Raw genomic sequence first — 14102 nt, 5'->3', positions numbered from 1 at the left:
GCGCGTCGCAGTCTTAAGATAGCCGTCGTTGCCGGTAGCGTACGCTCGTATGACAGAGTGCACGGACCGAAGCTTTGTGACCAGCATCTAATGACTAGCAAGCACTGTCTTCTGCTCGCTGCTGCCGTCCAAAAAACACATGGCGCGCAAGAAGCACCCGGCTCCCTCAATTTGAGGCACAAAGTGCTAAACGGCTTCCCATCTCCACCCTTTTCTTCTTGTCCTCCATTCATGCCCAGCGCCATTTGTTTTAACTACTTTCTCAACTAAAGCTGCCTGTATCTACAAGTTTGATAAACTTTGCGTACATTTTTTTTTAGCCGCGTTACCACGGAGACCACACCGGTGTGCCAGTTTAGCTGGTGATCCTGTTAACTGGTGATATTTGCATGAAATCAGTGAATATTCAACAAGGCCCTGCCCTGCGTTCTGCTCTGCCTCCGCCCCTCGAGGTTCACATTTTCACAAAGTGTTTGCAAGTGAGACAAAATAAAGGATATCACTGAAAACATCACCAGTTTATGTGTAATACATGTCAGTTTAAGTATCATCCACACAAATACGACACATATGTATGAATGAAAAAAACAAAACAAAAAAAACACACGGATCTAGCTGGGATTCAAACCTTGGATGTCATGGACAAAAAAAGTTAACAGAATACCTTCTCCATCATCTATACCACTACACTACACACTGCTGAAATAATGTTGTAATTTCTATCTATATATTGGACTTAGTCTACGTTAATACAGGTTAACATATGAGAGAAGTATACGCCCATGTTAACTGGTGATATCACAATTTAACATGGGCAAATGCAAGCCTGGAAACAGTAAAGTAGGTTCATCTTTGCCTCACATACCGAAAACTAACTGATGTACAACAAACGTGTATGATCCCACTTAACACTTTACTCCGTTTTGGGGTTAAAAATAAAACACATCAGTCATGCACAAACGTGATCATTTATCACTGTTATTAATGTGTAGGCCTATCTCAGCACAAACTCTCAAAATTATTATAGTTGTGTTTAATTTCATTAGACCCATATTAGGGTATGTCTGTGTCGACCCAGAATCACGATTTTTGTCTTATAGTAGCCTATACACTATTGTTATGACCATATGGCTATTGAATGTTTTGTAGGAAAGTGCTGATCCTCGTTTTCTCTCGGGCGACTTAGTGTTATCTTAGTCGCGGTTAAGTTATGAAGTGAGTTGCAGCAAAAGTCTAGTGAAGTTTGAAGTGAAGAACATATGAAGCTTATTTTCTCAGTTTGACTTTTATTTATCCCGCACATCATTTGTTGACCTACTTTGATGACACAAAATGGTCATTATGTATATATGACTACAAAACTTTGATGTACTGAGAGAGTTTGATAACATTCATATGTTGCTGTTTCGGATTCCTAATATGGGTCTAATTAAACACAACTATAATCAGTTGACTTGTGGCCCAGCTTGAAAGAGACTGTTTGTGCTGAGATAGACCTACACATTCTTCGTATGAGATGGCCCACACTAACAATGATAAATGATCACGTTTGTGCATGACTGATGTGTTTTATTTTTACCCCCAAAACGGAATAAAGTGTTAAGTGGGGTCTTACACGTTTGTTGTACATCAGTTAGTTTTCGGTATGTGAGGCAAAGATGAACCTACTTTACTGTTTCCAGGCTTGCATTTGCCCATGTTAAATTGTGATATCACCAGTTAACATGGGGGATACTATCTCTCATATGTTAACCTGCGTTAACGTGCAAGTCCAATATATAGATAGAAATTACAACATTATTTCAGCAGTAGTGTAGTGTAGTGGTATAGATGATGGAGAAGGTATTCTGTTAACTTTTTTGTCCATGACATCCAAGGTTTGAATCCCAGCTAGATGCGTGTTTTTTTTGTTTTGTTTTTTTATTCATATATATGTAAAAACCTAAAAAATAAAATATTCACTTATTTGTTGCAAATTTTTAAAAAAAAAAAAAAAAAAATATTACAGTTTACAGGATCACCAGCTAAACTGGCACTTTACCGCCAACTCTGACATTTCGGCAAAGACCCGCCCTACTTTGCATCTGATTGGCTAGAACTCGTTTCATTGGTTGGTGGAAGTTCGATGATTGGTTAAATCCATAGACAGTATGGTTAAGTCTAAGCCGTATTAAAACAAATCCCATGTGGACTTTTTAATTTATTTATTTTTCTAAAATAGTCATACGGCAGAAATCGGCACCAGGCCCGAGTACTTATACACCCCCACCTATACCCCTTATTCAAACTTTTCTTATCGCCAATCTACACGATTCACGTAGGTCACCTATTTTGGTTTCAAAACGGCGAATTTCGCCGAAAGGTGAGTGATTTTCATGTCTGTATTATGCACAACAGAGTATCAAAACATTGTATAGGTTGTAAAGAACTGAAAATGGTCATTTTCTGAAATTGCAGCATTAGGTCATATGTACTGAAATCAAAAGCTATTTCAATTAAACACATCTTAACAGGACAAGTTACATGTTAACAATGGACCCCTTCTTTGATATCACCTTAACAATTCTTGCATCCATTGAACGTGTGAGTTTATGGAGAGTTTCTGTTTGAATTTCTTTGCAGGATGTCAGAATAGCCTCCCAGAGCTTCTGTTTTGATGCAAACTACCTCCCACCCTCATAGATCTTTTGCTTGAGGATGCTCCAAAGGTTGTCAATAGGGTTGAGGTCAGGTGAGGATGTGGGCCACACCATGAGTTTCTCTCATTTTATGCCCATAGCAGCCAATTAAGATGTGTTTGATTGAAATAGCTTTTGATTTCAGTACATATGACCTCTCTCGCATCGACTATTTAGGAAAATCAGTATAAAATATAATTTGCATAATAATTTGGAACACAGTGTAGTTAAGCAAAATAGTCAGGGTTTCCATACCTTCTAAAACATCAAATTCAAAGTCTGACATCAACAAAGACAAAAACAGACACAGAATTTTCATTTTTTGTGAGGCTAGAATCTTTCACTCTGGGTGCCTGGGTAGCTCACCTGGTAGAGCGTAGAGCTGTAATCGGGCCTTAAAAGTTAGGCCCGACAAGGCCAGAGCCCGAGAGAATTCGGCCCGAGCCTGACAAGTACATTTCGATTGACAGCTTTTTAAAACCCCGAATCCGTTTACAGCCCGACATTATTCAAATGTGCGCACATACACAGCTCTTTTGCCTTTTGTCAAGAATTAGTCATTTATACATTTTTTAACATCATTCATGACTAACGTAGGCTATAGGTCACTTGGAAGTTGGAACAAAGAAATAAAATAAGTCCTCCAGAGGCCAGCCTCCGTTTCACCTCCTCAGCATCCATTTTCGCGCTAATCGAAACGCATCACCTGACAGCGCAAGCCGCGCAACCCAGAGCACAAGCCCAAGCCCGGCCCAAGCCCGTATAAAATGAAATTAAAGTGATGGTTCGGAGTAATTTCACCCTAGGGTCCTTTGCACCATGACCTCGAGCCAAACACCCCCCCAGAAGCTTTTTTCACCTGGGTCTAACATTGGGAGAGTTAGCGTAGAGTAGCGTTAAAAAACATGGCGTCAGGTACAGGCTGCAGGTCGGCAAGTCCTGCGAGCTCACCTTCCTTAATACGTTCTAAGGAGCCGTCATTTAACAACAATGGACCTAATGCTGAATTACAGTTGCCTTATCTGAGAAAAAGGGGGCGACTAAATGCAAATCAGTATGTGGTTATCTCCTTGTATGTGCTTGCCGTGGTGTTACTGTCAACCTGGAGTGACTGGCAAACTCTTTGTTGCCGGTCGGATTACAAAGTAACACGCCACGTAGGCCTACTACCACCTTTCAACACATGGAGCAAACACACAATTTACGCGTCTGTTCTAAAACACGGACGCGCAGTTGTGCCTTTATCGATCAGCTCCCGTTTTGAAAAGCGCCGCAAAGGATCAGCTGTTTCAACCCTGCTGTGTATTTTACTTTTACTATGCGGGGATATACATCTAAACCAGAGAGCAGAAGCCAGCAGGCAAGTGTTATTTACATAAACTTCTGGTGTACTTACAAATTTTACAATCCATCGTTTTATGAGTGCATAACCTATTTGTACTACTGTAGACGTTTGGTATCATTTCGGGCATTATTAGTAGTGGGGTAATGTTAAGAGACACTTCGGATCCATTAGCCTCTGCGCTAAGCTATTCAGCTGATAACGCTAAGCTACGCTAACGCTCCCAGTGTTAGACCCAGGTGAAAAAAGCTTCTGGGGGGGTGTTTGGCTCGAGATCATGGTGCAAAGGACCCTAGGGTGAAATTACTCCGAACCATCACTTTAAGACTGAACCCAACAGAACCCGACCGAACCCGTCGGGTCCCGTCGGATCCCCTCGGATCCTGTCGGGTTCGGGCAAAGATCTTCAGCTCTAGTAGAGCACGCAACCATATGCTCTCCGGCTTCTACTCTGTGTGCATTCAATAAGTAGTCCAACCAGATCTTGCATGATCTCTCTTAGCCAATTATATTGTTGTCGTCAAACTTTAAAACCTGTTCTCCTCTCTGCTGCTGTCAGTTGTCATTTCAGTAGTTTCGCATTGCCAGACACATCGACTCCACAGCGCTGCGAAGGAAGGTCTGGCTAGTCCACACAACATTACGGATGAGAAAAGTGGAAGGTCAAGGATATAGACATATATATCATTTCAGTACAAACAGATGCAACACTCCTCCCCCCCTTCACCTCCAGTCTCCATCATATCAGCGCCCAGTCCTGCTCCACACCCATCATCCAAGTCAGCCATTCTCTCCACCATCACCAGTGTCTACACCCAAGGGTAAATATGCGGAACTGATCGCGACATCACTACCCCCTTAAATATACAATGCCACAATGGGGTCTAATCCCCAAAGACTTTTCCAAAATTCTTTTTTATCATGCACTTGAATAAAAACTCTAAATTAAATCTAAATTAAGTATCTTCTGATTGAAATGGAGTCTTTTTCTAAAAAAATTAAATAAAAAAAGACCAAGGATGATAAAATAGAGCTGCGTTTTACAAATGTTGGCGAGTTTGATAAAGTGTGCATATAGTGTTTATAAAATGTATTTAACCTTGAAATACAGTACTTAGCATTTTGTTTGCAGTCTCGGCTTATGATATATATTAAAATCATTATAAAGACTTTGTCCTCTAGTCTCACGCTGATATGGGCTGGCCGAAAGACCAGTGGCAGTATGTGCAAACACATCATCACCGTTTGACATCAGCCTCCTCACAAACAAATGAGATTTACTGTACTTGCAGTTATCGAAGGTGAAAATTGTGTTATACAAGCTGTCAAATAATAAAAGGTTTATCTAACTCATTTAATTTCCATGTACCTACAAAATAAAAAGCCTAAATGTAAAGCTATGTTAAGTTAAATGTAAGGTTATTGATCACTATTGTAGTTACACTTATTGTGCTATTAACAAGTAGCAAATTCTTTAAAAACAAAAAAACAAAAAAGGAGCACTACATATACACACATAGCTTACGAGCTCAATCCCTGTATAAGATCTCTCTTATATCTGGCAGGTCCAGTGACAATGAGCTCAACTTGACATCCTTGAATATGCATATACTACTAATGATATTTGCTGAATAACTCACCATCGGGGTCCAGCAGTCGGGGGATCCTCAGCTCCTTCTCTGCGATGTGGAAGGCCTCCTCCAGGTTCTGCTTGTTGCTTCTGGTTCTGGCTTTGGACAGATCCACCAGGTCAGGGCGCAGAGCGTACTGGATGGCCAGGAAGACCACTCCACTCCTCCAGCCGGCTTTGAAGTCTTTCACATTTATGGAACAGCCAGCTCTGAGGGGAAACAGATCATATGATGTTTCTGTTAAATCCTACACACAGGCGCTTTAAGATCAACAACAGGCAAGCTGAAACGGAAAGTACTACAATTCTGAACACAGAATGTGTAAAATTATGTAAAAACGAGATACTGATAAATAAGGTATGCATGTATCAACATTTTCATATAATTATTATAGAGCTCCATGGCCACTGAAAAGGATATTTTCAAAACTACAGAAGAAATACACAAGAAGAAATGGCAAAAAAAGAAAGCACAGGGATTTTATAATATTTCAAACATTTATTTATAAATATACTGTATAATGGAATGAGATGTGTAACAAAAAATGCTATTAAAGCCCCGTATATAAGAAAGTATTTGAACAGATTTTGGCAGGCAGCATGTGAATGCCTACAGCCCAGACAGCAAAGCCCTGATCAGGTTTTGGTCTTCAGCCCAGACCTGAGGCCTGTACTACGAAGCAAGATCAACATGGCCTGGATTTCTTTCAGTAACCCGGCTTCACTAACCCTAACAACTGCGGTCCCAGATAACCGGTGTCACGAAGGTGGTTATCAACAAGTTCAATCAACCCAGGTTTGTCCAATCTAGAGACGCGCGCGTTCACATAAAAGAGGCGGTGTTTGCGCACCACGACCAATCGCAAACATCTATCAGAGCCGCATATTTTAAACAAGAAGAGCAAACTATAATTCTACATAAATATGAAGAACACAGACTCGGTTTTCCAGGGAAAACGCAATACAGTCGCTGCTTCCTAAAACAGGAAGGAAAGCTGGCAAAAAAAAAATGGCCGACGCTGTAGATGCGTAAATTACTCTTATCAATATCACTTCCCCATCAGTCAGGACGAAGATCTGACCATAATTACACTTGTGCTTTCCATAAACTGTCGTTGCTTTAGCCTGTTATTGCAGTTGCAACCCTGGCAGTGGGAAGCGATCGTGAGAGCAAATAAAAAATATACAAAAAAAAAACATAATTCAAACCAATGTGCGCATTGGCAACACACGGCTCAAGACCCCAACAAATAGCCGATATGTAATTCCCTCCCATTAAAATCTATATATTTCATAAAAATACCCATCATGGAATGTTAACGGGGTTGTCGGTCTCTAAATGTTTTAACTTTTATATGCGCACCCCTCTCTCTCTCTCTCTCTCTCTCTCTCTCCCTCTCTCTCGCTCAGTGCACCGAGCTCCGCCTGGTCTTCAAAGAACGGTGACGCCGTTATCAATCGAGTATTGATTGGTCAGTAGGCGGTGCTTTTACACCGGTTGATCTCTGATCTTCAACTTAACCTGCTCCCGACCAGGTTAGGCGTTCAGCATGAGTTACCACGGCGATTGAACCCGATAACAACTGATCCACCTTCGTAGTACAGAAAATCCTGGGTTGAGCCTTAAGTTATCTCGTTAACGCCAAATCCTGCTTCGTAGTACAGGCCTCTGGAGACGACAAGAGAGGTCCCTGTTTGAGAATCCATCATGCCTTACATCCCACACTTGGCCCACAACAGAAGAGTGGCATCTATTATCATCTATACTCGCCTCGTCACAGCCGCTCTTGATGCCGTCCTTAAACCTTTCTACCACCGATGTGTTGCCCTTTTGATGTATACCCTCCTGTTTTTACCTCTTATGAGTTTCTCCTCATAGCAATTGATTTTTAATCAGGGTCTATCTATCTATATCAGGGTCGATATATCAATGTGACCCTAACTAAACTCTACACAGCACATTTAAATTAATCATTAATAGCACTCATTTGAGTGGGTGCTTACTTGTGGCACTGTTCCCGAACCCACAGCAGCAGGGCCTTCCTGGCAGAAACCCTGAAACGGTTATGTAGTGGTGAGCCTCTGGGAGGAAGAGGACTGCTGCTGGCCGAGTGGCTTGACAGGGTGGAGCGCGAATCCAGACTGGCCAAGGACTCCATGGAGGACTGGCGGGAACTGAACGAGAGGCTGCTGGCCAACTCCTCAATCTAAGAAAACCACCAACACACAGTTTCTGTTTAACATCTTAGGCCTTTATGTTTGGAAACCAGGGCTGTGTAATTAATCGAATTTTGATTGCAATTTTGATTTTGTCTCCAAATGATCACTAAAACAAAGAAATCAAGAAAAACGATTATTTTGCACATTACATTTCGCAAAGAAACTCCTATTTTGTGTTCCGAAAGGCAATTCAAAAAGTTCAACGGGAAAAGTATTAAGGGACATTTCACAGTCCCTAGTTCATAGTTCTTTTTTTCCATATGTTGCTGCGGGCTATTATTTTTCAAAATTATTGCCACAGCCCATATAGAACCACAGAAAGCAATTATTTTATCAGTTTTAACACTGAAACTATGCGTCAGATTTCATCTTCATATCCAATCAGTTCAATGTGCCGTTTCAGGTTTGCTGTGGATGGGACTGAAGTGCAGATTTTCTTTTTGAAAGCCGGCGGGCAAAGTTTGCACAGAAATGTAAGATTTTTCCATCCTCACCGACCTTGTCATAAAACTCATTTTGCTGCTTCGTAGCCTCCATGCTGCTGTCGCCTCCATGCTGCTTTTTGTTTTGATGACGCATGCGGCGGTGCGACACTAGTGGCTGGTGTTGCCATTAGGGGTGGGCGATACTGGGAATTTTGGTATCGATCTGATACCAAGTAAATACAGGGCTAGTATCGCCGATACCAATTCCGATACTTTTTACTTGTAATTCACGATCATTGAATAATTTTGTGATTTTGCCTTTAGTTAGTTGATTATGATTATGATAAAACACAGGCAAATCTAAATGTTTTTATTTACTAACTAGAACAATATAAAACAATGTAATGGTATAGAAATAATAAAATAATATACAAAATATAAATATAACTAAGTCAACAACACAACCATAAATACCTTCCATTACACACAGATATCTGTGAAAAATAAAGTCAGTTGTGCAAAATAAGTAAACAAAAGCCACAATGTATAAATATGAATATAACAATATAAAAAACACAACAAAAAATACACTGCACACAGATATTTGTGAAAAATAAAGTCAGTAGTAAAGTAACAAAGTCAGTTGTGCAAAATAAGTAAACAAAAGCTCTCCGCCTCCGGGAGAGCAGGGAGGGGGCAGAGAGAGAGAGAAAGAGAGAGAGAGAGAGAGAGAGAGAGAGATGAGAGGGGTGCGCTGTTTGCACACTGCGCACAGAATTGGAGAGACGCTGTGCTCGCATGATCTCGTGAAACTGCAACAAAAGTATCGATCTCATCACGACAGTATCGATCCGATACTAATACTCATCTTGGTATCGATACTATCGATATTTAGATCGATACGCCCAGCCCTAGTTGCCATTGACATATGTGTTGCCCGTGTTGCCCATATGTCAATGGGTGTTGCCAGAATGGGTGTTTTTCCGTTACATATTAAGGCCCGTTTACGGTGTGTTTTAGCCGGGTTTTGGCCAGGAAGGCTCTATAGAAATCTGGTACCCTATTGAACGAAGTTAAACTGAGAGAGCGTGCCGTTCACAGACACCAGAATGAATGAGTTCACAGTAACGTTCATCAGGCAGTAATACGGTATGTTCAGTTCACGTTCGCCCAAAATATGAACTCGTTCAATGAACGAGTTCAGGCACAACACTGAATAATGGTAAATAATGCATCAATTAATACCTTAGTTAACATGAGCTTTTTTAATAAATGTTAATTAAACAATTTATTTAACTGTTAATATGCTTATTAATGCATTAACTAATGCTAGTCAATGTACCCTTATTGTAAAGTGTTACCCACAGTTGTTATGCTTCAATAAATGTGCTTCAGCATCATAATTAGTTCCGTTGCTCTAATATTTTGGTCTGATCACTGGACAAATCCACCCCCAGGAAATCTACTTAAACCTAATAATGGTATCCACAGAAATATAATTTATAGAAGTACAAAAAAAGAGAAAATTGTTCTCCATTCCCACAGGGTTTCTTTTCTTTTCTTTTTTTTAACCATTATTTATTCAGGGAAGGGTCACTGAGAGGAAGCCTCTCTTTTGCAGGAAGACCCTGATCCTTTTCATTCAGTACACTGAGATTTTATTTTGGTCAGTTGAGATAACAGAAAGATCAAAGTGTAAAACCAACAAGGAAATATTAAACAACAGACAACATGAATAGAAAAGTAAACATATTAAACTCACATGATACTGTAGAATGATTGTCCATATAAGGCCAAGAATGATCGACGGTTTACCATCAATAATGTCAGGAATGTGTATGTTGACTAGTTTGATCTGGGGGAGAAAACAGGATATGTTTCAAACTTGCAAAGTCCGTCTTGATACATTATGAAGGAAAAAAAAACAGAAGATGGCGCAGCAGGTATCACATTTTGTAGTTTAAAATTTTTACCTGTTAATATAACAATTTCTGTCATGTTAAATGACCAAATCTGATGCCAAAATGCATCATCCCTGTGGTTTTGCCAACGCCAGTAGTAAAGTTCTCACTATGGCTGGTGATTACTGTAGTTATAGCTTAAAGGAACACGCCGACTTATTGGGACTTTAGCTTATTCACTCAGTTCCCCCAGAGTTAGACAAGTCGATACATACCCTTCTCATCTCCGTGCGTGCTGTAACGCTTTCTGACGGCTCCAGCGGCAGCAGGCCAGCACAGAACATGCAGGTGAATGGTTCCAGTAATCCTACTGCTCTGAATAAGTGACAAAATAATGCCAACATGTTCCTATTTACATGTTGTGATTTGTATAGTCACAGCGTGTACAAAAAACAACGTAACATGAGACACAGCCGTCTTCTAACCGTAAACAAACTGGGAACTATATTCTCAGGCGGAAGAATATAGTATTTGGGCAGAATGATTTGCTTCAAGCAAGCCTGTCTGAGAATATAGTTCCCGGTTTGTTTACGGTAAGAAGATGGCCTTGTCTCATGTTATGTTGTTTTTTGTCACTTTTGTCACAATTCGGAGCAGTAGGATTACTGGAACCATTCACCTGCATGTTCTGTGCTGGCCTGATGCTGCTGGAGCCGTCAGTCAGCCTTACAGCACGCACAGAGATGAGAAGGGTATGTATGGACTTGTCTAACTCTGGGGGTTACAGTGAATAAGCTAAAGTCCCAATAAGTCGGCGTGTTCCTTTAAGTGTGTCATTTACCGATTTCTGCTTTAGAAAGGAAAGGGCCTTTTCAATGTTGCTCCTGTGCTGAAACATTCCCCTGCCTCTCTCCCGACTCTGCAAAAGCCAAACAGAGAGTCAGTCAGTTGGTTCATTACAACGGTCAGCTGTTGGTTGGAAAGCATGTGAAGTGCTGAACTGAGAGAGCGGACTCACGAGGCGCTGGCCGCTCATCACCTCCAGCAGGTCCAGCAGTTTGGAGCCATCACGGAAATCATTGAACAGATCCAGGACCATACATGGTGGCCTCCGCTGTCACAACACACGCATTTAGGTTTACATTTGCAGATATAAAACACTCAAAGAGCTTTGCCAAGGCTGCAACATCTATTCTGTTAATGGAAGGTTAGCATGTAGACATATACATCATCTACATTTGCTTACGTTTTTGTAAAATAAGCTTTACAAGAACTTGGTGATTTAACTCGCTTACATGAACTTTCCTATCACACTCAGTAGAATATGTACCAAAATTGATGAACAAAGACATTTTTCTGTACAACAATCTGTCGGAAAATTTGTTAGGACAGAAATCTGTGAGGCATGCAGCTCTGAAATTTTCCATGTTTATGCGGCTGGGGGCTAAAAGATGACTTGGGACATCCTATTAAAATCAGTTAAACTTTAAAACACGTGGTGGACAAGCTCAACAAAGCTGTTAAGTTTCTGAGAAGCTGAGATTTTGGAGATAGTAAATCTCCAGATAATGATGATTATTGTAGTTTTAGTATTTGGATCTGAAAGCTCATAAATCAGTGTTTTGATCTTTGTCATGAAACAATAAATGATTGTCAAGCTGGCCACACACACTATTTATCAAAAGTGACTGCAACACTATAATAAAATAGCTCTGCCCCAATTCTGAACCAATCAGGGCAGCACTTACTAACAAACCCCCATAGTCTTTCACAACAAACACTATGTGGCCTTGCCCTCTTATTTTATTTGGTAAATATAGTTATCAACTTAATGTTTAACTATAGGCCATTTATAAAATGTTTGCATAGTTGTCATTTGCTTGATGTGGCCCATCATGGATATATTTGTGTCAGCATATACTGTATAACGATAGGTAACAAGTTGCAGCACAGAAATGCCAAAGATATGTTAAAGGTATTTAAGGTGCAGCCATGACATAATCAGACAGCAGTGGGATGTTTATGTCCTGTGCAGTACAAACAGTATCCTGATCACATTTTTTAATAACCAAATTTAGTAATCTCCTAAAAATGTTTGTTAAAGATAACATAAGATTAATTAAGAGAAATTGTTTGTGCAGCAGTTGCAGTACAAAGTAGGACAAAGTGCAGCTATAACACATTTTATATGTGTTTAATGTTTAAAATACATAAACTTATTTGGTGAGACATTGCAATCAAATATCACTATAGGTATCAGCCTGTATATTATTATCATTATTATTAGCTGGTTTAGTTTAACAAAAACATTCAATAATCTAATTTTCAGTTTCAGTCTTCTTATGTTGGGATATTCAGCAGTTGAGTAACAGCTACATTTTTCCATATAAAATTATCTATAACAGCACACACCTCTTATTTCTCCTACCTAATTAATAGAGCTTTTTAGCTGCAAATCATCTTGAATGGGAGCCTCGAAGATCATGACCTTTATTAACCTCCACAAGTGACATATAGGAGGGACAGACAGATATGAAAACAACACCTTAAAAGTCCCTTAGTAGCATAAATGACATGAACAATAGAGTAATTTACTCAGTAGAGAATAATAAACAACTTTCTCATGAACAATTGATCATGAGGTTTCTGATTCCATGCATGTTTTAAATTATGAATACCAACTTTTGCCTACTAACAGGCAATCTAGAGTCTCTTCATTTAGATACAACAGGCTTAAGAACTCTTTTATCCTGTTGCAAAACCAGTTTGATATCAATTAAGATCTAGATCTGAGAGTATAATGAAACATCTTTCTTTTTCATGGCTGTTGATACGTCTTCATCATTGTACTATACTGTATGTGTCATTGTCTTCTAACTGTGTATTTTTCTTTTTCCTTTTTTTCTTCTTTTTGCTCGGGAACGCAAAATGAATTTCAGTGTAAACTGACAATAAAGTTGTATCGTATCGTTTCCTGCAGCCCAGAATAACCTGTGCTTACTATAACACTGCCTGCTGAATGTCAGCGACCTAGGACCTTCCAAAGTAGACTCAGATAATTATGGAAAGATTCACATGTGACACAAAGTACTGTTCCAATGTGAGCTCTTATGTGAACAACCACCAAAGGATTAACAATTATCTCCAGCATTCACCCACTGAGTGCCTCAGCACACCCAGAGCTGGGTGCATGAAGGGGGTGTGACTGGTGGGTAGTGGTGGAGGTGATGGGAGGGTGGTGGCCGTCTGTTGCTGTCTGTCTGTGTGCTGTGAACCTTGCTCCTCAATGCTATATTTATGTTCACAGCCCCAGCCCCCCTCCCCTCCCCACCCCCCTCCCTCCCCCACACCATCCCACTGTCCTCCACTGTCACACTCATAACTGACCTGCTGCTGCTGACTCATGTTAGGAGCTAGTCAGAGAAAAAGACCCTTAGAGTGAAAGAGAGTGAGAAAAAGACAGTGGTCTCAAATATCCAAATCCAGGCATGTTGGATTTCCTGTAAACAAAACTGGGAAAATCCCTCTAATGGTGATAACAAGAAGGTTTGATATGGCACGTGTAGCATCACGAAGCTCATAGATTTATTTTGTTTTCCTTTGCTCCTTGAGGTCTTTCAGCAGAATTTCATATCGTCAGCTGACACAACACAGCAGATGGAGGAAGCCAATATTAAATGAAATGTGCTGTTCTGATGAGTCTCCCCCCTCTCCCAATATGTACACTGAGGGTACAAAATGCCAGGGATTTGTACAATTGTAATGCAAAACAGTTTCTTCTCATTAATTATAAAACAAATTGACAAATAAGAAAAGGATAAAAAGACAGCCAATGTAAACAGTAGAAGAATTTTAACAATTAAAAAATAAAAACTATCAATATTGATTTTGCAAAAGTAGCTGCAG

At 40.1% G+C, this 14102-nt stretch overlaps 1 protein-coding gene across 1 annotated transcript in view; it reads right to left on the bottom strand.

Moving 5' to 3' along the window:
- Positions 1-13601, bottom strand: part of LOC120548886 — a 193550-nt gene extending 179949 nt beyond the window's left edge. The window contains exons 1-6 of the mRNA XM_039785398.1: positions 13356-13601; positions 11215-11310; positions 11038-11115; positions 10058-10150; positions 7655-7857; positions 5661-5860 (exon numbers count right to left, since the gene is read on the bottom strand). Of these exons, the coding sequence (XP_039641332.1) occupies positions 5661-5860; positions 7655-7857; positions 10058-10150; positions 11038-11115; positions 11215-11310; positions 13356-13601 (916 nt within the window). The remainder of the gene's footprint in view (positions 1-5660; positions 5861-7654; positions 7858-10057; positions 10151-11037; positions 11116-11214; positions 11311-13355) is intronic.
- Positions 13602-14102: the final 501 nt, after the last annotated feature.

The sequence above is a fragment of the Perca fluviatilis genome, chromosome 20 (assembly GCF_010015445.1).
Source record: "Perca fluviatilis chromosome 20, GENO_Pfluv_1.0, whole genome shotgun sequence".
In the NCBI taxonomy this organism is placed as follows: domain Eukaryota; kingdom Metazoa; phylum Chordata; class Actinopteri; order Perciformes; family Percidae; genus Perca; species Perca fluviatilis.
Note: the sequence above shows the minus strand (reverse complement) of the source record. Positions and strands in the feature narration are given on the sequence as shown.